General features: G+C 40.8%; 1 protein-coding gene across 1 annotated transcript in view; it reads left to right on the top strand.

Annotated features, from left to right (window-relative positions):
- The window catches only part of LOC109991881 (matrix metalloproteinase-17-like), an 85,505-nt gene that overhangs the window by 21,586 nt on the left and 39,330 nt on the right, over positions 1–24,589 (top strand). The window contains exons 2-3 of the mRNA XM_020644305.3: positions 7,444–7,576; positions 7,749–7,884. Of these exons, the coding sequence (XP_020499961.1) occupies positions 7,444–7,576; positions 7,749–7,884 (269 nt within the window). The remainder of the gene's footprint in view (positions 1–7,443; positions 7,577–7,748; positions 7,885–24,589) is intronic.

Genomic DNA, 24,589 nt, shown 5'->3' on the forward strand with positions numbered 1-24,589 from the left:
GCACTAACAGAAGATTTTCTGTTGTGTTAAACTAAGCTAAGAAATGTTACATATCATTTCTTACTGGAAGAAAAACTCATGAATGTTGTTACATTATAATGCTCCTGCTCCTATCAATCTTGAAAATCAAAGTTTAGCTGGTGCAGACTCTAGCCCCCAAAACCAAAGTTGCTCCTTCTGATAAAGCACAAGTCTAGTTGTTTTCAGCCAGCTGCTGGCGATAGCTTTTCTTTTTCTTTTTTTTTACTGTACATACATCAGAGTCGTAATGATATTTCTTACCTAGCTCCTGGCAAGAAAACAACTAATTTTATGTTCCATAATGTTGAACTTTCACTTTGAGACCAAACTTTTGTTTGGAAAGCCCTGGAAACACTTTGAAATACACAAAGATGTTTCCTTGCTTTTACTCAGAAAACATTCAATTAGCAAATAGATTTGAACTTGCAGCTTAAGGTACACCGATAGATCGAATCTGCCGATTTTCAGCCTGCTCGTCCTGGCTGGTCGTAAAAAGTGCAGCAGATTTTGTGCCCATCTCAGACTCAACCACACAAGCCATTTCATGCCGTGCACACAGCGACACAAACACTAACGGACAGACACACACAACAATCTTACATGTCGGCAGAATTCAGGTGATAAAGGGTTTGATGCTCTAAATCGTCTAGTGGAGATTGGTTTGTGTGAGAATGAGAGATGGTCATGAAACCTGGAGCAGTTTAAAAAAAAAAAAAAAATCAACAGTTACTCAACAGTAAGTGTTTTATTTTGAAAATTAACTTCCATTGTAAAAAAAGTTTAAAAAAAAATAATTGAAGAAAGATAATCGGTTTCAGCCAAAAGTCAGTATGGGTAGTGATTTTTACCTGCTCTGTGACACGGGGACTTCTGTATTTTGGATAATAGAATACAGTATGACTGTGTTGGACTACAGACAAAAAGGCAGCTGACAAAAAGGCATTTTCACTTTGACAAGATGTGTCTTTGTTTCCATTTGGGAAGGCCTGAATATTGAAAGCAGAATACTAATACACCAGGACTTGGCCGGTCATTTGAGCAGCATGCAGGCTAAGTGGTAGAGACCCCCTGGGCCTGAGTTTGGACATGGGGTCAAGCCCACGCGTCAGCCAGAATTTGCCCTGCAGAAGTCATTGAATAGCAGCTTTAGAGCTGCTTCACTGCAGCTGAGCCTGTGCCCTGACTTCACTGCAGGGAGAGCATACACAGTGAAAAGAAAGCATGTCACAAGTGAAGAAAAAACTGCTCCATTATTAAGGCATCATTTCAATTTGTCATTCTATTCTCTGTGTGCTCATTTCTTCAGTTAAATATAAGAAATAAGGAATAAGGACTAAGTTTACAAACAATGTTTTGTGGTTTGATGAAGACTATTTGAAATAATAAGTGTCATTGGGCCTCATTATCTTCTTAAGAAGATTTGTAAGAAGACTCGTCAGATTCAATGACTGAATTGTTTGTAGCTGTGTTCTTATCTCCTTGTGTTTGTAAGTTGAAAGCCCATGCATGTTGTTCCTAATTAGCATAGGTAACCGTCGACTAATGCCCATAAAAGGGCATGAGGGCAGGGCCTGCTTTCCCATGCTGGTAGAAGAAAAACAAGGCTGCCTAGACGGAGGGCTGATGAGGCCATTGAGCTCAACTCTTGTGTGCAGCTGATTAAAACTCTGTCTCTTTTTATTTAAAATGTTTCTTTAATTAAGGCCTTAAAAATAATTCTCTATTCGGTTGTTAATTATTTTTTTGAGAAATAAATTCCGAACAGCCTGTTTTTTTTAACATTTGATGAAGATTTGATTTCCAGGATCATTACATTTGGATTTCTTCGACTATTTGTGCAGACCACTGAGCTCAGCTCCCCCTTTCCTTCCAGAGAGAGTAGATATAAGGCAGTGACTTTTAGGATGATTGTGTAATTACAGCAGTTGTTGCATCATTAGGTAAGATTACACTCTGATATGATGTGCAAAGTGAACGACAGTGTTCAATGTAGCTCTGATTATTTGTCAAACATGAGGATTATTTTCTTATTCCTGTTATTTTGTTGCGTTTGTTTAAGCAGGAGGCTCATAACTACCAAGTACGGTCTTAAAATACGTCTCACTTAGTCAAGACAATAAAACGATATTTGAGGTTTTCTTCACATGACCTTAAATATTGACTTGTTTTCAGACAGGAAACTTGCGTCTGCTCTCCTAACTTTCTCTCACCCACTCTCAGCTCTTTGGATAATTAGTTGTTCATTCGCTTGAAGCAGTGGTTGAACTTCACACTTTAACATTTAAGATGTACTTTAGTTCTGTCTTACAATTCTGATTAAGAAAAGAGTCCAATCCATATTGCAATTTAATGAAAAACACGACAGAGGAATAAAAAGTTGCTGCCCATGTTGAGGCCTAGTTATCGCAGAAGGAACTACCTTTTATTTGGGACACAGCACAGAACACAGATGTAAGAAATCACTTCAATGCATTAATGGTGTGTTTGCCAAAGTGTGTATTTGTGTCTCTAATGAGCCATTCAAGAAGAGTATGTCATCGTATTGTTCACTTCAGATTAGAATTTGTTGTACAGGCCAGATTCTGTGTTTCTCTCTCATTCTGCACACATTCATTTTCCTTATCTTTATTTCCAGGGTGAGCACCCAGGAGAACTGCACCATTATTTTTTCGGGTTTATTAGGTCTGAGAAGCGTGTAAATTATTTAAGATTTCCTAATTCTCCCTCCTTTGTTCTTGCATTGGGGATTTTATCTTTGAGTTGCACTCTCTATGGTCTGTGAGAGCGGGAGTGTTGTTTATTTTGTTGTACTCCTTATCTTCTTCTAATGGTTTGTAGTGTCTCTATTTGACCTCAGATGACTTGTATGCAGCCTTTTTTTTTAAAGTACAGCCAATCTCACCTAAACACAGTGACATCCCTGTATATAATTTAGCAGCGTTCAGCATGTTACTGAGCTCTTTGGCAGGTTTTAAAGCTTCTTTTTTTTTCCAGCTGTGAGCTACGGTGTCAGGGTTTAAATTAGTTGCTGGCTCCACAAAAAAAGTTTGATGTAGTGCGTTTATGAGTTGTGTCGGTGTGTGTCGGTGTGTGTCGGTGTGTGTGTGTATTTGTGAAAAAAAGGGTTCGCAGTTTTGTAGACAGCACAGATCCATCACTTCAACACTTTGCTTATAGAGAAGAACTTTAACCTCCTCTTGTCTGTATGGATGCATGCACAGTCAGACAATGTATGTATGTAATGTACTCTAGGCATGTAACTTTAATCAGCGTTACCTCGTTTATTTTTAACTCGTCTCATTTTCATAGTATTGGCTTTCATTTTTTTCTGCTTTTAAACCTGCAAATAAACAGTGTTGGGTCATTTTACTTTTAAAAGTAACTTGTTGCATTACAAGATTACTGCCATTAAAAGGTAACTGTGTCACCCACTGAGAAAAGTAACGCGTTGATAGACACTAAAACCCCTTTGCGGCTATTAACCCACGCTGGTTAAATGGTCCGTCTACCTTTGAATATATCAGCTATACCATCATTGCACGGCCTCCATGGAATCCCCTCTTACAGTCCATAATCTGTAACCCTTCAGCCCAATAAAAGGAATGACAGACTCAATATAAAATATAACAAGGCAAAATAATGGAAAAATTTACACCAAGTAAAAGCTTTCCTCTCCCCCATCTTACTTGCTGAATTAGCTAAACTGCAGATGCTTCGGGGATTTCTTTACTTCAATTTTCTTTTCTTTTGAGGCAACAAAAGGAACAGGGCAGTGCAGCATTTTTCCCTGTAACAAATGACTGTTCTGAAATAGTCACCGTTAACTGATCGCTTGAATTTCAGTACTAACGCGTTATGTAACTGGTCACTAAAGAGAAGTAATCTGAGTACTCAAACGGATTACTCTGTAACGTGTTACCCCCCCAACACTGAAAATAAATACTTTAAATCTAAGGCAGTTCCACATCTCTTCATCAAAATGTGACAAGCAAGAAAATTAGCTGTCAATTAAGTTCTGATCAAGATAGTATTTAAGATAAAGCACTTATTTCTGTTTTAACCCCAACATTAAGAGCACCTTAGACGCTGGCAATAATTCCTCATTCCAGACACTTCTACAACAAAAATAGTTCAAAGTTAAGAATGTCACATTGTATATCCCAAAACTATCATACATACAGTACTTGGAGGTATATTGTAGTCTTCTCACTATTATGATACTCTTCTTGAGAGCCCGACTGATTAATCTGCCAGCCAATAATATAGGCAGTTATTAGCATATCCAATGACTATCGGTATCGGCTAATTTGATCGTAGATATCACTAGATTTGTTCACCAGTCAAATAGCATTTCATTTGAGTTTTAGTATTACACTAGCAGTTCTCTCTCTGGCTGTCACCAGCAGAGTGTGCTATATGGATTACAACAAGCATGATCACTCTCCAGAGTGTCAAGTGGTGATGCACGTACATGTGCAGTTACTATCTAGTTGTGTGACCATCTTTTCTTTAATTAATATCTTTTCAACAAGTTTTTGATCACTTCATTTGAGGGATCAACGTAATATATGTGTGTATGTATATCTATATCTATCCCTACAGATCGAACATATATCAAAGAAAGATATCGGCCAAAAATATCTGATATTTTCCCCTCCCCAATACCAATATCGGTATCAGGCCCAAAAAGTCCATATCGGTCAGGCCCTATAAATAATAAAGTGGAACTTGTCGGTGTATCCATTGATAAGTTGATCATAAATATAATCAGAACACATTTGGTGGTTCCCTCATAGTCAACGCTAGAAATACTCACTGTTTGAGGTTTGATGCTCAAGAGCAATTTATTAGAGTTATGGAGTCAAACACATTTAAGTTGTTTGAAAATGTCACCTTTGTGTCTAGGAAACTATTTTTTACTTTTCAAAGTGTTATTATGATCTATAGGTCAATCAATTCATCTTGTCATTAAGATAACAAATATGAAGATGAGCAATTAAAAAGACCCTTGTGTTAAAGAAAAACTCAACACTCTTTATAAAAACAAGAAATGATAGAATGAGAGCATTGTGTGACGTCAATCCAAACAAAACTTTGGCACATAAAATAGAAAAATGTATCTCTGAAGATTTCTGTCTTCAGAACTCCACCAATTTCCGTTTGTACAGCACAGTCAAAAATCCACTAATTTATTCTTAATAATGCCTGGGTTGGAAAAGAATTGTATGAGGAGTTTTTTCACAGATTATGAAACACACTCAAATTACAAATGATGCCTTTACAGGACCCACAAAAGCAAACAAGATCAACAATGGCAAGATAACTGTTTCTAGATCCTCATTTTGAATGCCTGTAATCGCTGCTTCTGGGTGTTTGTCAGATGAAGCAACTTATACCATGCTGCTGAAACTGTCTTTTATACATTTTCAATGAAAGAAATACTGTATCAGAGTGGAGTTTTCTGGCAACAACTTCACCAACTACCATTGACATGGAGAGTGAATGATCCTGATAAAGGCCACAAACCAAAAATGTGTCGGTCTAATAAAGTTAATATAGTTGAACAGTTCTGATAGGAAGGGCACAGAGGCAAAGCACAACATTGGCAGCTGCTGATCAGCATCAAAACCATCCTAAATCGTCATTCTCAAACAAAACCATTGTCGTCATCCCCTTAGTCATCATCAATGTTATTAAGTGCGTGTTCATGAAAGAGCTGAGTCTTTAGCTTTTTCTTAAAGGTGCAAATGAACTCTGCAGATCAAAGGACTTTGGTGGTTCGTTACAGAAGAAAGAGTCTAGTTATAGTCCTAGGGCCGTTTTGGGAAGGTTGGATCAGACGCCTATTATTGACAGAGCGTAGCTGGCGGGAGGTGAGAGAGTTTAGGTAAGGAGGAGCCGTTTTTGTGGCTGTTTTTGTAAGCGAGTAGCAGAGTTTTAAATTTGATGCGAGCAGTAACTGGGAGCCAGTGTAAGGAGATGCACAGCGTAGGTTAAAGACCAGTCGCGTAGCTGCATTTTGGATCATCTGCAGAGGTTTGATAGTGCATGTAGGAAGACCTGCCAGTAGGGATGAGTTGCACTATGGGTGTTGCAATAGTCAATGTGTGTTATCACCTGAGCCTGTACCAGGAATCTATTTATACAGATTTCAGACACTGATAGTCTCTAAACTGATGGATGTTACCTGTGCACAACATGTTTTTGACAATTAGAGTTAACATTCACTTTGCTTAATGTTTTGCATTCAGTAGGTTAGGATAACTTGGGAGTTCTTTTTTAAAGCCGTGAAATTATCTGACTTGTGCTCTTTGGCCATCCTTGGTAAGTGGTTCCTAAGGCTACTAAAAGGCTCTCACTTCATTTACAATGAACAGTGATAAAGTGATTGAAACTGTAAAAGACAAACAACAGCAAACTTAATTGGCAAACTTTTGGAATCAGTGCGAGCACTTTTTTACAAACACTGTTATCACAATCTCTGCTGATTCATAGAGTCAATTTAACTTTCCTGTTTTCGTTTAGATCCTTTAGCCAGCATGCTCACTCCAGGCATTACTGTTACATTGCAGAAACTCTTCCAGGAAATTGTTGTTGTTTCTCATCATGCCTGTTGTTGCTAAGGGTCAATTTAATTTCCCTGCAAACCTTTGCCAGGCCCTCTGCAGGAATGGCAATCCCAAGGATGAGGAGGCGAATACCAGCCCCCGGAGAGCTGAAGCGAAGAGTTAATGGGATTTTGCCAGCGTTGTCTTTACAGAAGGGTTGCCTTGCAATCGATCTGTGTCACTCACCTCTGATGAGAGCTGATCAAAAACCTATTTAAAATCTGCCAGCTCTTATAGGCTGTCAGATCATGAGAGAGGAGGCAGCTTTAGCTGAGCTGAGTTGGACAAAGAGAAGAGAGAGAAAAAAGGAAAAAAAATACAGACAAAGGAAATATCAGGAGACAAAAAGCAAGAGGAAAAAGCAGAGCTCAAGTTGCAGCTTGCATGCATCCATCAGATCAACACAGTCAGCAGGGCGACTTTGATTGGCAGCACTCTCATTGGTTTCCAGTGGAAACTTGAGTTGCACTATTAACCTTTATTCATGGAGCTTTGCTTATTGTTGAATTAACTTTCTTTTGTAAATCACTGAAGTCATCATTCTTTGAATTTATGTTAGAAACATTCAGTACAGTACAGCAAAAGATAAAGACACAGAGAGCCTTATTCAGAATAAACTCACGACCGCTTCTTAGTCAAACCCCTCAAATAACAATAATGTAAGAAGATGTGGCTAATGGGAATTCCCAACAACGTAGCCACAGGCTGTAAACATGAACAGGTGTTGGACCTCCTCAACAGCTTTTGGATACTCTGCATCCTTGAAATGCCTGGAATGACCCTTGAACTCTGTGTCTTCTGTTTCCCCTTTCAGGACTGGCTGAGCAAGTTTGGCTACCTCCCGCCCCCCGACCCTGCGACTGGTCAGCTTCAGACCAAAGAGGCCCTGACCAATGCCATCAAAGCCATGCAGAAGTTTGGAGGGCTGAAGGAGACCGGGGTCTTTGGTATGTTGTTATTGCAGGAATAATATGGGGGAGTTGGTACTTTTGCTAAATTCAGGCTAAATAAATGGAAGAAAAATGTGCAATACAATCAAGGAAACCTTCAGCCTTTAGCCTCAGAATTGAAAAAAAAAATGGAAAGCATTTGACACAACTAATGTTTTTTTCCCTCCAGACCAAGCCACTCTAGGCCTTATGAAAACACCCAGATGTTCTCTGCCAGATGTGTCTGATGGAGAGCGGACAATGGGCCGAAGGAAACGAAGCCTGACTCCTTCGAACAAATGGAGTAAGAGACATCTATCCTGGAGGTAGGAAACAAAGAACTATGAATTAAAATTGACACGTTGGTTCCACTAGAATGCTCCAATTCTTTTGCTTCTTCTGCTGCTTTTATCTGTAATTTAACAGGATGATCAAGGTCAAATCATTTCAGAGGGTACCTCAGAGGGTTATAGTCAATTTGTGTGTTACTATCAGGTTTCTTGAGTCACCAGGCATTAATATTCTAAATGTTTAATGTTTTTTCTGGGGGGGGGGGGCTTCTATGGCTTTATCAGAGAGACAGGACAGTGGATAGAGTCATAAATCAGGGACAGAGAGAGTGAGGAGTGACATGCAGGAAAGAAGCTACAGGTATTTGGGTTCGAATTTGAACCCTGGTCACCCACTTCAAGGACAATAGCCCATGTACATCAGGGGCGCAAGCTAGCCACTAGGCCACTGGCACCCCTTTACATTCAGTATTAGTAGTAGTATCACTGTTTGGCCTTAGAGCCTTAAAGATAATAAAGGACAAATATCCTGTTCAATTTATTTTGTTTCATTTATTAAACCTGTTTCTCGAAGTCAAATGTTTCTTCTGTACAGATTCAGTCCAGTACATCACATCGCATCACATTGGTGCCGTCAGAAACAAATCTGAAATTCCACCATTCTCCCCCAATTTGTGCATCCTCTAATAGATGAGATGAGAGGACTCTTCCTCAAGCCAGAAAATCCTATTGCTCACCAAATCAGTTTTAAGGAGGGGATCTTGTGAATGAGGCAAGCTGACTAGAGAGACATTTGATAAACAACAAACACTTGTGTCCTCTCAGAGGATGTACAACAAGTGCTCATTAAATTTGAAGAACAAAATTTTGCCTTAAGTGATAAAAAGTTGCGTCTTCAAAAAAATGAGATCCATCATTATTGCATCAAGGTACAGGAAGTTGAGAAAGTTTTGAAAAAAAGTTCAGAGGCTTGCGCAGTTGTTCTGCAACTAAAGGACTATTCAGCTGAAATTGATACTATCTCGAGTTGATTTTAGGCTTCAAACATAATTCTGTGTATTTAGTGCGGTTGTAGTGTTGTTTTGCACCAAAATTATTTATTTCTTAAGTGATTTGTGTGCTCCAGAACTTTCTTTGGACCATGCCTTAAAATAGGAGTCCACTGAATTTTATTTTGAACATCTAAGGTCCTTCTCTGAGAGCACCAAGCGCAATCTGTAGAGTGGCTGAAGCGCTAGAGTTTCCTTCTACCCTGTTTTTAAGATTAAATTGACTCACTGACAATAACAGTAAAATACGTACAAAATAATCTCGTTCATGCTACAATCAGTGTATGTTCAGATCACTCCAAGCTTTTATCAATATTGTTTTTTTATGCACTACCACACTGTTACATCACTGCCTCTTTCATTTTCAGACGCTCCGCCAGGAGTAGCGTATGAAATCATCTATTGGAAACAAGAGAATTGTTTATCATTTACTGAACATGGAGATCAATAGCAGAGACGTGGATAATGCTTCCGGAGAGCTTTGAGAGGTTTCTACGGATGTTTGGATGTTTTCTTTTTTATTTGCCATAACTCTGGCTCACAGCAAGAATCAATTTTGACTGCTGTGGAACAGCAGGCCAGCCATGATAGAAACTTTTCAAAAACATTCAAGTTACTCTTTAGAAGAAGTATTCCTTTTACGGTGAAGGAGGTAGCATGTATCCCTCTATTGTTACAGAGCACTCAGAACCGATTTCCCGATTTTGCAATTTCACTCACTGCGCCAGCACTTCATGAGTCCTCACAGTGGTGCTTAATACATTTATTTATTTATTTAAAGGCGCCTTTCAAAACTCTCAAGGTCACCTTACAGAGCAGAGATAAAAACAATACTTAATGATGACAAGGTGACAGGAAGTTCAATCAGTCAATTAATAAACCTTCATTGTATAGCGCCAATTCACAACAATTCATGGGACGACACAGCCCAATGGGGTGGCTGGGCAAAGTTCACTGCACTTTACCTTTTTCGGGGCATTTTAGGTTATTCAGTTAATCGGGTATTTTGATGTATCATTTTATGATTGTCATGTAATATATCAGTTAACACAGAATCTCTAAATTGGGATATAATTGTCATTGTGGACCATGTATCATATCGTGTCATGAGTCCTATGATTCCCACCCCGAGAGAAACATGAGGCTGCTATGTGCTGATTCACGCACGCTATCAGGGTTGATTCAACTATCATGAGTGTGTTGACTCGTGTTTGTGTGGAGGTGTGTGTGCAGAATATGAGCACAAACATCATCGAAAAAGACAGTTCCAACTCACAGATTCCTCCGCTCACACAATGTATCCTGTATGCACATACACACAGGTGTGTATGCATCGCCTCCCTCCTGGTGGGCTTTAATGTTCCTTTTTTTTCTTTGTAGTGCTGCCAATCACACACAGCTCTCCTGTCAGCCCGCTCCTCTCTGAAATAAGACAGGTTTGTCTTCAGTCCAGCAAAAGCCCCTTTGTATTCACAGCACTCAGATTTGTAGAACACTGCGCAGCCTTCAGATCCGGAGAGATTTCCATATAGTGCAGATTTCCTTTTTTAAAGCACCATAACAAAGCATTGATATTCTGCATAGATTGGACTCCTCTTTAATTCTCCGGGTGTGCTTCCTGCTGCCGTCTCTTTCAGCTGGTGTCGTGGAACTTGCATAGTGATTCCTTCACTGCTTGGCTTAGGAATGTATTTTTATCATCTAATGTTTCATGGTTTTCCTGCTTCATTAGATTATACGTGCAGATAACAGAGCTGACAGCATAGAGATAATGTGGAAAACAGCTAATGAGGCAGATTCAATCGAACTAATGTAATAAATGTTAGCATCCTCATCCAGCAGATGATCTAGATTAAAGAAAAGAATATCACTGCTATATACGATTTTATGATCAATATATCAATTTTAATTACTTCACTGCACAGTCAGATGATATTGTTCATTAACTTATATATATGCTAGCTATATGTATGCTACAGAGGAGGATATCACAATGTGAGGATTAAATGAGCATTAAACACACATAACTTGCTGTTCAAACCACAAATGCATCAGTGCCTGCTATGTCATCAGACATTTAGAGGCCTAACTGTGCACCCATATGCTTTAGACTTTGAGGTGACTCACATATACTCAGACAGGGGTTCTGACTGGGATTCATGCAGCATTAATTCTCCCAGATCACTATAAATGATATCTGATATGAACAATCGATCTTCTTTTAAATCAAAGAAATATATGAAAGTAACCCTGCTATCAAAAAGATTCATTGCAAGTGTAGTTCTACTTGAAAGCACTCAAACTGTTCTAGACTTTTTCTACAAGTGAGAATAATCAATAATAATAAAAAACTACTATTCAGAAACAAGTCCAATCATCACCAGAGTGTAGGTACTGGAATAGCACCCATAAAGCAAGAGTTTTAAGCATTACTGCTGTTACCATCAAGGTTTGCCTTCAAATATTTAGGTTTGGTTCTAATGTCAAATGGATGAAACTTTTAATATATTCAGTCTGTCGTTTGATTGTGCGGTCAGTATATTTTCAATGCAACTGCCTATGTCTCAGGCGTGCCTGTTTTTCTTTTTGGATTAATTGAATGTAAAATGTAGAAAACTCTCCACACAAACATAAAGAATTTAACTCCTTTGAAAAAAGTGAATTCATTGTGTTTCGATACGTTCACTAAAGCCAAGTGTAGATTACACATCCACTACCATAAGAGTTTAACCACTTAATGTCAAACACGAATGTAATAACACAATATGTCTAAAATCATTCCCTTTCATTTTAGTCCAACTCACATTTCTGTTGACCACCTGTGGGTGTTGGGCTCTTACACTGTTTTAACACTGTATGTGATGTTTTTTCCGAAAAAAATGTGTCGTATGTTAACCAAGTTTAAAAGCAGTCAAATGATTGTGTTGTTATCACCGACCTCTGATTAAAAAATAAATACATTTAGAAGTAGCAACATGCAAATAACCCAAAGAGGATTTAGAGTCTTAAATTGGTAACTGCTCCATTAAATCACATTTTTAGGAGGAATGAGCTCAAGCTACCTATAGCATTAGCACCTACATTTATATCCAGGTTCTAACTTGGCATCAAAACGCTTAAAGTCATTTCAAAGCATTTTGATGCTTAGATAAAACAACGACCTCTCTATGGGTATTAACAGAAGCAGGGACTTATAAGTGTCTCCAGCATTGAAAAAAAGTGTTTTTTTTACTACAATCCCCGATCAATCAAGGGTCTGCACTCTTAGTCTGTTTCGATCACTTAATTAGATCATCATATTAGATCATCATAAAGGGAGAAGCAGACTCGCCCACTCATTCCTTATTCAACGCTTGACAGAGGCTGTTTAACTGGTGCTTCACACTCTCTTCTGCCTGTTCAGACACATCAATCACACCATTATGTTTTGAAAATGTGTGGAGTAGGTGGTGAGTGGTGAGTTGTCAGTTTTTTCATAGAGGGAAGGAAAAGATAAGTGCCCAGACTGGGAGGCTACTCATTTCAGGGAATTAAATTCAAGTAATGTGTTTTTTCTGCAATTGAAATATAAGTAAATTATTTTTTTTTCATTATGTCAAAGAGTCTTGCAAAGACTGAGTTCTTAATCCAAAATTCAATTCTTGCGCACCTCCCCCCCCCCCCCCCCCCACCCCTTACACATCAACCCATACAGTGCACTGCACTCAGCTCAGTATGTTGGAGCACAGTTGTATAACAGCCCACTGTTGGCTCATTATGTCATATTGTTAGGCCATTATCGCAGCACACAGCCTGGCAGTCATTAGCAGCCCGGCTGATAACTCAAACGGATAGGTAGGCAAGCTGAGCAGGGGGAGAGAAAAGATTGGGAGGAGGATGAAGATAACGAAGAGGGAAGGAGAAGAAGAAGAATACATGAAATGCAAGACTTCATCTCTTCTGTCTGCATCTATTCAGCGTGATGCATTCGATGAGGTTTACTGACAAAACACTGGGATTCAAATTCATCGTCCATCATCCATGTTTTCTAGCTTGCGCTGCACATCAAAAATCATCTGAGGTTAAGAATGAGCAACATTGAAACGTGATCACATTTGTAATAGCCATTAAAATCCAATCATTGTGACGCCACAGTATCATCTCCCTCTGTGCATCCTGGAGTGTGATAGTATGACATTTACATACCCTAAAGCTCAAAGCCTCTGTTTTGTGTGACCTGCATGGAATAGCGGTCGCCAAAAACTCCCAAACCCAGTGATGGTGATTAGAGCTGTATTCAAAGTGGAAGGCGGTCGGTAATGACAGCATTAAATGTAGCCATAGTCATAACTCAGCAGCAGGGGTCCATCACAGTACTTATTATAGCGATAGCTCACAGTGGTTGGAGGTTGTTAAGAAACACCACAGCTGTATTTAAAAAAAAACAAAAAACAGCTAGCTATGGGAGTTATAATAAAGCTTCAAGCTGTAAAGACCAGGCATACCACAGCATACCAAACCTTTTCTTTAAATTCTCTTCCTCCTGTGGTGACTGGAAATTATGTCTTCAAAATTCATAATTTAATCCACTTCAAGCTGTTATTTTAATATCTGCAAACTAAAAAAAAAAAGTTAATTGAGTTAGATTTCTTTAGGATTTGGCCTTCTTATCTTTATGAGGAGTTATTGGATAGTTTTTTCTTTTTTTTTTTGCTTCACAGCAAATCCAAAATTGCATGTTTTTTCTTTTGAAAGGTAATATAGCCCCTCCTTAAGTGTTATATACAGCATTCCACATACCAAACATCTACAGGGTATACAGGGTGTATGCAGCCAACTTAGAACAAAATAAAAATCTATGCCTGAGTAAGGGGACTGATGCTAATAAAGTGATGTTAAAAGAGTCTAAAGCCCCTGACACACCAAGGAGATCGTCAGCCGTTGGTCCTAGTTGGACCGTTGGTGAGCAGTCGTCGTCATTTCTCTCCAGCTCTCGACACGCGTTAGGGAAAGCCCATTGAGCATGTCGCTGTAGTATCCATGCTGTCACCTATTTAGTGCGGTTTCTCATTATTTGTCGTCTCCACCTCTTCTTTTCTTTTTCCACTAAAAGACCAAGGGCTGACAAGGCCAGTGCCATCTTCAGCTTTTTACCAGACATTATTCTCGATAAGTAGGTTACCTATAATACAAGTGGTGCCAGACGGCGGTGTGAAAATGGTCTTCTCATATCATAACAACGGACTACCGCCGCCTGCTCTCATGGAGAGTTATTTCTTCTCACGCATGCGCACAACGTACGTAGTGGTTGGCCGTCGGCTGTAGTCTTTGAGGTGCGTTCTAGTACAACATTTTGGCCAAGACGTGAGTCGACACCACAAGCGGCCTTCGTCGCCACTAGTTCTTTGCCATCTGCTTGGTGTGTTAAGACCTTAAAGCGATGCTAGCAGCTTTCTGAGACTGCATCGGCACAGTGGTGCAATGTAATAATCATAATGTCAGTGTGCTAACATTTTCAAAATAAGGATATTCAATAGTTTTAATGGAAATATGATTAGCAAAGTGTTGCTCGTTTACAAAGTAGTAGCTATAAACTCAAATTACTGCCAGGTAATGTCATATGGTTTGGGTCATACACCCAACCCTAACCCTAACCCTAACCAATTTAAGTTTTGACCTTAAAGTTGACCTAAAGAGAAAAAAATAATGGATTACCAAATGATGAATGTGTATTTCACAGCAGTTCATTTGACAGTTGTCTAATCGTCAATTAGATCCAAAAAGATGAGGTAAAGTCAGACGACCACCAAACACATAGGAATAAAATGACGGATCATTATAATCATACGAAATGAGCACATTCTTCTTAGTTATCATGTAATGGATCATTTTCATCATAATCGTCAACATTTTGTTCAGACATGGTTATGCTCATAAGATGCACAAGTTGGTCCATTACACTCATGGACAGTCTGTCAATATTAACAAGTAGCAGTATTGTATTACGTTGCTACTGCAATAGGGTTTTTCGAGGAATATGAATCAAATGAATCCATATGACATATAAATACACAGACAACCTTATACACACACATTAACAGCTATAGGATAATCAGTTAGCTGGCAGTCAGAGTGAACCCTCCACAGGCACAGGTAGAATGTAAACTCCTCACAGATAGACCCGTGCAATTTGAAAGATACAAACCAGGAACTCTACTGGCGTGCCGCCCTGCCTCAGTGTTATTCAAATTGAAACATGCACTATGTCTAAAATACACAACCATTTAATTCCAGTTTAAACAGACAAAGAAGCCCCTTCATTCCTCCTTGACTTTGAATTTAATTATCTTGAGGAGGAATTGAAATTGAAATTCTTCTGTCTAACCTGCACATTTAGTGTACCTTGTGTTGTGAGAGTTGCAATTTAGTGGTTAATCACAAAAGCTACCAATGTGCCCGTGTCACAAAGCATTTCTGCCAGTCGAGTTTACTGACATCATGCAACGTAATTCCCAGCTATTGAAGCCGTCAGCATTCATTTCTCTGCCGCCATTTGAGGCCACCAACCTGTGAAATTGCTTGTTGGAACCTAAGAATAAGAATAACTTACTTGAGTATTGTATTATTAGAGACCCATTCATTTTTTTTCTCAAGTTTCATATCGCTATCTGAAACTGTGATAGTACGGATAGACAGAGAATGAGGGATAAGTGAGACTTGGACTGAACGGAGGGGAGACAGATTTGTGGAGAGGGAGTGGACTCATGCAGAGCCTTTTAATTTAATGTCTTTCATCTTTAGCCTGAATGTGATAGCGCCTGTGTGTGTGTGTGTGTGTGTATAATAGATGTACAAGGAGGTTTTAGTAATAGACAGCACGGGGAAAATATTTTCTTGCTTTTAAAGGGGAATTGAGTGTTTCTGTTGCTACATTCATGCTGCTAAAAATGCATATGAGCACCTGAATCACCACCTGCCTATGAGCTTTCAATTTTCACGGTAATCAGCTTATGTCTGCACAAGGTGGCAGAAGGCAGGAGGTGAATAATATTTTGTGTGCGCCTGGTGTGTGTGCGTGTACTTTTTAGCATCACTTTTGATGTCAGCTCATGTCTCTGTGGAGGAGCGAAGCCACGGGAGGTAAAAGCCTGCTGAGAGGCTGAAGGCGGGGACAGCAAAAGAGTCTTAGGGTTTTTCTTCATCTCTTTCTCTTTCTCTCCCCCCCCACCCCACCCCACCCCCCTTTGCCGTCTTCATCTGAATCATCACTCTGTCCATGCAAAGGTCTCTAAGAACGACATTGAAATGAGAAGTCAAGCAGGTAAAAAGTAGAAGGGGATTGTGCCTGTGTGCAAGAGTGAATGCCAACGATTGGGTCTTTGCATATCAGCCTGAGCTCATACATATGCAGCCAGCATGCAGTTTCACACATTTACCTACACATGAGCCTAATTTACTCCTCCGAACTTGTCAAATTAAAGTTGAAATCGTGCCATGGAATTAAAACAGGTAGAGAAAATTAAGTCCACCTTAATCAGCCTTTCGCCCATCCGACTCATTTCAAAGTCTGTCAAATGATTTTTCCTAATCTTTGGGTGAATAAAAATGATGGATTGCAGACCTTTCCATTAGCTCACCCCCACGCCTCATTCTGAGTTCTGTCATTAGAATAAGGTAGTTATGAAACAGGACTGTCGTTACTTCTACTTGCCCTTTTGTTTACATGAAAGGATGTTTCAGCTACAGATCATAGTGGAAGGTTTTTTAGAAACCTTCTATTTATAAATCAGCAATTGCACAACCTGGACAACACGTCACTGCTGGCTTCAGGGTGTTAATAAACATACCCACTTATCAGAGTATGGAAGAAACCTTTGTGCAGGTTGGTGCGTTTCATTGAATGCAAGGTAGTAATTACCCAGACCGGAGATGCAAATTGCATGTATGCATGAGAACTCTCCAACCATTAAAGGTTACATTCGGTGTAAAAACAGGGAACTTTCTCCTTTGTTGTAGTGAGTTAGAAAATAACAGCATATACATTGGAATGGTGAATGGGTTTATACAGTATAGGTTGATTATCTTTTGTTAAGAGGATCAGAGTTAGCATGACATCACAGACCTTATTCTTTAGGCTGACAGCAGCCAACTCCATATACCTTAACAACAGTCTGTTTCTGTTGGCTGCAATCTTTCTCACACTTTTTCAATACAGTACCAGGATTTTAAACCGGTTTCATTTAAAGTAATCCAGGTTGATGTATTTTGGTGCTAAATGGTTTGATTTTACATTTGTATCCTCTGAAACCTGTCCCTCTTTAAAAAAATAAATCCCATCGTTTTTATTCATACTCAAATAACCCATAAAAAAACATTTATTATATAATCATTCTGAATGGTGTCCTCTCACATCAGCCTCTTCCATTTAAAAGTAATGCTAAGGAAGCCTAGAATATGTTACAGAGGACATATTATTCCCCTTTTCTAAACAGTAAGACAGTCCCCTGTGGTCTAAATGAAACATCTGTGCTGTGCTTTGGTCAAAATATTACATGACTGAAGCACCAGAGGAGGTTTGTGACCCTGTATAAACCAGCTCTCTCTGAACGCTCCGATTCGGTGTGTGTGTGTCTCTTTAAATGCAATGAGCCCCCCTTGAGTTTTCCCTGTAGACATCACTCATTCGCTAGCAAGAATAAAAATGGAGGACATGCGCAAAAGTTTTGCTCTAAGCTGGGGGTGGAGTCCATGGGTGGAGATACCAGGGGAGGGGAGGGGATTTTTTTTTTTTTTTTACCAGAATCCCACTTTGACATCACAAGGAGAGCAAATTTTAAACGGAACAATTGTCTCTGTGTTGTAGGACTTATGCAGACCATAAACACAAAAGAACTGGATGGGTTTATTTCACATTGTGTGGGTCAGTAGACACTCAGATATATCTTCAAAAACACTGTCAAAGTGGATTTTTCATACTATGTCCCCTTTAAAATAATACCGTACACTCACAGCACTAACCTAGCAAAAGAAGCAGCAGGTGCTGTAAGGACTGTTTGCTTCCTTGGGATTCGTATCTCAGACTACATACAGGCTTTTCTAACCAGCTGGAGCTTGTCGAGATTCAATGCAGCCTGACAAGAGGACACAACCCGACTCTTCAGCAAAAACCAATCTGCTATATGTTCAGGAAAAGTCACCCAATCCATGTTAAGATTTATGGTTTACATTGTGCTAAAGCTAAGACAATGGAGGGCGTTGCCTTTGCTGCAAGAATTTTGGTCAGCATTATTTGGTTATCTGTTTCCCTTCCATTTCAGTTTGTGGTTCATGCTGATCAGTAAATCTTGATGTATCATTTTCTACTGTGAGTTGATAGAACAGCTCCCACAAAATTAAAAAACATAAACCCCTCACTTTTGCCCTCCGACACATGCTACCATATATCAACGGTACACCTTTTTCTCTTCTCTCTCTTTCATTCTGACAGCCATGTTCTGTCTTAAAACCTTATAACACAAGTCATTAAAAAAAGCATATTGTAATGAGGAACTTTTTTTTTTTTTTATGCTTGTGAGAAAAAAGGCGACATCAGATGCTTTGTCAGAGATGGAAACGTGTCTGTGTGATCACTGATCCCTCTGAGTGTACTAGCCTGCAGAAACGCTGATACTTGAGGACCCGTCATTCTCATGGAGAGCAAACTCTGATTCTGACTAAAGTTAGAAATGTGGAAGATAAAGCCGTGGGGAGTTGTCAGAAATATTTCTGCAATAGGATAGTGTCTTTGTCTCTGCTTTTTACCCCTTCTTTTTTTTTCCCCTTATGTCTCATATTAAAGCATCTCTCTATTTTTTCTGATTTTTTTCCCCCCTTTTCTTTCTCATTAATTTGTCTCGTTTTGTTTTGCTGCTGTTGCAGATGTGATACATACAGCTTGGTCTTCTGAAATAAAATCGTTTTATTCTGTGACATTAATAACAAGAAGACTTACAAAAAGCTAAACAGCTTGCTAATGTTGGGGTTGTATCAAGTCAACTTTGGTTATATTCTTTAATAATTATACTTAATTATTAATAATATAAATAAAATATCATTAAACTATGTTTAATCTCGTTTTGGGGCACCAACCTGTAATCAGGTAAATATAACCAAAATATCACTCAAATCAGTCTCAAATTAGTTATTTAATTACTAATATTATTAATAATGAATAACTATATTTAATAAATTGAAGGCGTGAAATCCGTACACAAAGCCTTCGCACCCAGCTTATATCACAATGTAAATACACCAGTAACCACAAACAACTGCTCTCTTAAATTATAACAGAATTTATTTAAACAAAGCAACATCAATCCAAAATCAATGAACTTAATTAAACAAATAACTATTATAAACTAATCTAAGCAACAAACATTATCAAGCAAAGGCTTGTGGAAGGGGTGTGTGTGTGTGTGTGTGTGTGTGTGTGTGTGTGTGTGAGAGAGAGAGAGAGAGAGAGAGAGAAAGAGGGAAGAAGAAAGGGGGGGAGATGGCTTCGTACCCTCGTGGTCGTTCACGATGGCGCAAACCTAACAAAGACCTGGGTGTGTGCACGTGTGGATGAAAGGGAGAGAGAAGGGGGGGGAAGATTACTTCGTCCCACGTGGTCGCCCTTCCGATGGCACACACCTAACAAAGGCCTAAATGTGGCCTTAAGGTCTAAAAGAGACTGAGTTCGGCCCTACACAATCTGTGTCTCTGAGGCGTCTGGATAGCCGCGAGTGTATAGATCTCTGTGCGTAATGGCGCGGTGGTGGAGTTGGTCTCCAGATGTACGTTTACACAGGAATATGTGTGTATGTGTGTGCGTAGAAGGGGAAATAAAAGAGAATAAAAGAGAAATGCGTGCCTGAAGAGGCCGGATCACAGTCCGACTCCCGCGCCACAACTCGGAGTAATTCCCTTCATTCACAGAAACAAACCAATAGCCGAATTCAGGTTAATACAGCTTACACTGGCCTTTCTGATCAGAAGAGTAATACCCGGTTATAACGCTGTTACGCTAAACACATATAGGACGCCGCGGTCCGAAACAACAAGAGTTTTAAACAGTTAAAACTCAGGACGCAGGTCCAACAAAGATAAAAATTACAGTTTCTGCTTTGATCAACAATTGTTAAAAACACTCCCTAAAGCTAATTCTGCCCAGACCTAATTAAGCCTCACTTGTGAATCGCTTTGTCCGCGATTGGTGAAAGGAAAAGAGTCCGGCGATGGAGCAGATCTTCTGTCCGTCCTGGTGCAGAGGCGTCTGATGGCGGCGAGGGTCCCTTACGGCGAGAGCGGCTTCGTTGGTTCTCCGTCGAGTGGAAAGATGTCCCTTGATGTCCTTTCGTTGCAGGACGGAATAAGACCGTTATCTTTCTGATAATCTGTTATAGTCTGACGCTCTCCGAGAAACTGAGATGCGTTCACTGGACAATCCGAGCTCGGAATTTAGAACACTGCCGGCCGCGGATTACCTGCGCGCCAAAACTTAAAACAAAGGAAGATTGTTGCAGGAAACAGGAGATCTTCTTGGGTCTCCGAGCACCGAAGGTCAGCGCGTGAAAGAGAGCGAGCAATGGAAGTCTTGGAGTTTTGTAGCCTGGCCTGCTCCATGGGGGTCTACCTCAGGTCCCCTCCAATGAGGAGAGAGAGGTTCCGGTCCCCCCTTTACTTCACACGTAGGTGTGAAGTACCGCAGGGGATTCTGGGATTAAGAGTCCTTTTAGGCCTCTTTGTGATCTCAGTGAATAACTCAAATGAGGCTTTTACAGAGGTGCAGGCCCAAGTCCATTGCTTGACTGTTCTAAGCCTGCGTGGCCCAACATCCCCCCTTTGTCCTGAAGAATGGGATTGCGGGTCGCGGTCTTTAGGGCAAATAGGGCCAACAGTCCATGCGTGAGGAGACAAATTTTCAAATAGTTAGTGAGCCAAAAGTCCATACATTTTGAGAGGCATTCGGTCTGGGCAGATACTGAGGCAAAGTCTGGGCAGACTGTCTAACCACGTTTAAAGCTAGGCATAAAACATAACCAGGCATTAGCAAACTTCGCTACTCAAGGTGCATTCTTTAACAAAACAAATTAAACAAACAGACAAGAGGAGGGGAGAAAGAGAAGAGTATAAGGTGTAGATTTTTAGCCTGGGCAGGAGTAAGCCTGTGGGAAGGTGTTTGTGGCATGTAGGTGTGTAAATGTACATGTACATTATGTGTCTCCCTACCAATGTCAAAACACAAAACAGGGACTAGGAAACATTCATGTTGGTAGAGTGACATTGTTGTGTTTCTACAATGGAGGCTACACCCCCACTCCTATGTGGAGTCAGAATCGGGTTCTCTGTAAGCGAGGGAGTCCTTAGGGAGCTCGTAGGAACTCCGATTATACCTACCCTTCTGTCTCAGACTACGGCCATCCCGAGAGTTCCGTTCGGATCTGGTAGCGATCAGTTCTCCAGGCTGGAACCTACTCTGTGGTTGAGTCCCACCCCCCTGGCTCTGTTCTCTATTCTGCCGGTGATATGGTCTCTTATTCTTAGCACAAGGCAGCTTGTTGCCCTCACGTGACACGTGACGTAAGCGTGTCTGCCAAACCGCCTGTGCGAATCTCTTGATCTCTTTCATACTAAGCTGATGTGTACGACTATGCAGGGTGACATCTGAACGCACGCAGCCATGCAGATTGTGCATGAAGATGGACTTGAAAGTTGGGTTCTCTTCCAAACCTGGAGCCTTACGTCCCTGGAAATATGCAGATCTAAGTCGCCAGTAATAATCTTTGGGGGCCTCATGCTTCTGATGCAAGACACTGAAAGCACTAAGAAGGGCAGATGCAGGGTCAATGTAGGTGGAGTATTCCTGGCGCAAAGCATTGCAGAGCGCAGAGTACTGGTATCTGATCTCAGGCTGAAGGGTAGTCGTGAAGTTACGGACACTCTTGGAAGTTGTCTTCCAGATCAGCCTGAGTTTTTCTCTTGTGGATGCATCAGGTACCTCACTGAGACACAGGTTAATCTCTCTGAGGTAATCATCGATGCAGAGGTCTGAGTTATCTGGATCAAACCGCTCTACATCCTGTGCCATAGATTCAGTGAGCCTTATTCGCATTCCTTGATCTCTGGGTAGAAGGGAGCCATCCAAGTCATCTGAGGTTTGGATATTCCTCAGCTGTGAATCCTGCAATGGGAACCTACAGGTAGCAGGAGGGGGCCTGGTGTTATCTCTGCCTCTGGGGGCTGAGAAGTCACCCCCCTTCCTATGTGGTGATTCAAACCTGTGAAGGTGTGAAAGGGTGTCACAGTTGTCAGAGAACTGTGGCGTTTCCCCAAGGAACGGGGCTCCACAGTCAAAATCAGGGAAAACTAGACTTATTTCCTCAGTCCTTGGGTTATCCTGGCTGCTCGGTTCTTTACTGAGCTTTTTCAGCAGGGTTGTTTGATCTCTTAAGGGGCTTGGTCCAGGATCAGAGTCATATCCTGACGATGTGTCTTGCTCCATGCTTACCTGTGCTCCCTGAATTAATTCAAGCATGTCCAACACTTTCTGCTTGGCAGTTTGTAAGTGCTGATTAACAGATTTGTTTCCTTTCTGCAAGGATCGGACCTTTGGTGGGAGTGTCCCCATGAAATCACGGACACTCCTAGCCGTAGTCTTCCAGATCCGTTTCAGTTTTTCATGTGAGGACGCATGAGGCAGGTCAAGGAGACAATGGTCAACTTCTCTAAGGTAATCGTTAACACTTGAATCTGGGCTATCTGGGTCAAAACGCTTCAGATCTTTGGCCTGAGGTTCTATCTGCCTGGTTCGCAGGCCCTGACCCGAAGGCTGGCGAGGGTCGTCCGATTCGTCTGATGAATCGTAAGCCCTGTGGTTGTCACGGTAGTAGGGTTGTAACCGTGGCGGGGTTTGTGTTCGGCTCACACGTGGCCGTCTATCGTGGGACAGGTAGCGTTCGGTGCCCAATTGGGCCCGTGTCTCCTCCCTGTCTCTAGGGGGAGTAAAGCCTCTCATCCTGCGGGGTGAGGGTTCTCTTCGCTCAAAGCGTATGGCGGAACGCGGGGGCCCTTCCTCTTTACTCATCCTACTCTTTACCGGGTGGTCTGAGGACGTGGGCGCTTTTGTGCCTGGGTCGACCCGGCGGTGCCTTCCCCTCTCCTCCAGATCCTGCAACATGTCTGTCTCCCTCCTCCAGGGGCTTGGTTCGGTCTCCCATCCTTCATCTGAGGTTTCCTCATCTGATCTGGGGGCTGAAGTCCTTCTCTGCCTGTCTTGAACTCTGGGTACCATATCACTTCGTTTCCTCTGTTCGGCCAGTTTGCTGCTTTCGTGCAGTGTTTTATTCTCCTCCTGCAGGGCCTTGCAATTTTCCTGCAAGGTCTTTAGTTTATCCTGCATTCTTTCGAAGTCGTCCCGCAGGATCTGTCCTTCTTCTAGTACCCGGGCTAGCTGTTCCCGGTGTATCTCATTCTGCACATTTGATTTGCGCTGATAAAGGAGGAGAATTTCGCCTAGAACATCTGAAGCTGTACGTGTTGGCTTCCCAGTTGGTTGATTTGCATATTCAACCAAGCCCTTTAGTCTCTTTTCACATGTGCTGAGGGTGTAGGAGTTCAGGCTGTCGAGCTGCTCTATGGGGAGGTGGATAAGATTAGCAACTACGTCTTGAAGGGGTGGATCGTCTGATCCATAGTGAGCTTTGGCCCATAGTTGATGTATGTCTTCTGCATACATTCTGTCTTTATTAGGGGTGAGCCTGGCTCTGTGGTTGACAAGATCAACTAGCTCTTCTAACTTCTTATCACTAATGCTAATTGACTAGCTATATAGGTTGGCACTCTCCTCTGAGGAGAGGTTCGTCAGACCGGCAGCAGTTTCTTGCAGTGCTGCGTCGTCTGATCCAAAAGGAGTCTCAGCCCCCGACTCACCTAGGGTCTTGGTACACAAGAGAAAATCTTATCTAAGTTTCCCAACTGATCACTGCAGTCTATCCTGGAAGATAGGAGAGGGGATTCACACCTCAAGTCCTCAAAGGAAGGGAGGAACTCACACCTCTCAGACAGCTGGCTATGCCACAATGATAAGGTTACACTCTCATCTGGCCAAATGGCTCTCAAACAACAAGGAGCACCACAATCCTTTAGTCGAATACTTCAGGATCAAAATCTAGATTAATGCAACAAATCAAGTTCCTTGATAAAGTCACACTAGCTGCATCATTATGTCCAATTGTTGTATGGACCCAAAGGGGACAACAGTTACGGCTTTAACCATTAACTAACAACATAAAACACAACTAAGCCACAGCTTGATGTCTGCTTTGCTTAAACCACAAAAATTTAAAGAAAATATAATTTTCTTCCGAAGGATCCTTTATAGGATTTTAAGTTTGGATTACTGTGCATTTACAGTGCAATAAAGCTGGTTTATTGAAGGCCTCACACGGGGCACCATTTGTTGGGGTTGTATCAAGTCAACTTTGGTTATATTCTTTAATAATTATACTTAATTATTAATAATATAAATAAAATATCATTAAACTATGTTTAATCTCGTTTTGGGGCACCAACCTGTAATCAGGTAAATATAACCAAAATATCACTCAAATCAGTCTCAAATTAGTTATTTAATTACTAATATTATTAATAATGAATAACTATATTTAATAAATTGAAGGCGTGAAATCCGTACA

Source organism: Labrus bergylta, chromosome 17, assembly GCF_963930695.1.
Source record: "Labrus bergylta chromosome 17, fLabBer1.1, whole genome shotgun sequence".
Taxonomy (NCBI): domain Eukaryota; kingdom Metazoa; phylum Chordata; class Actinopteri; order Labriformes; family Labridae; genus Labrus; species Labrus bergylta.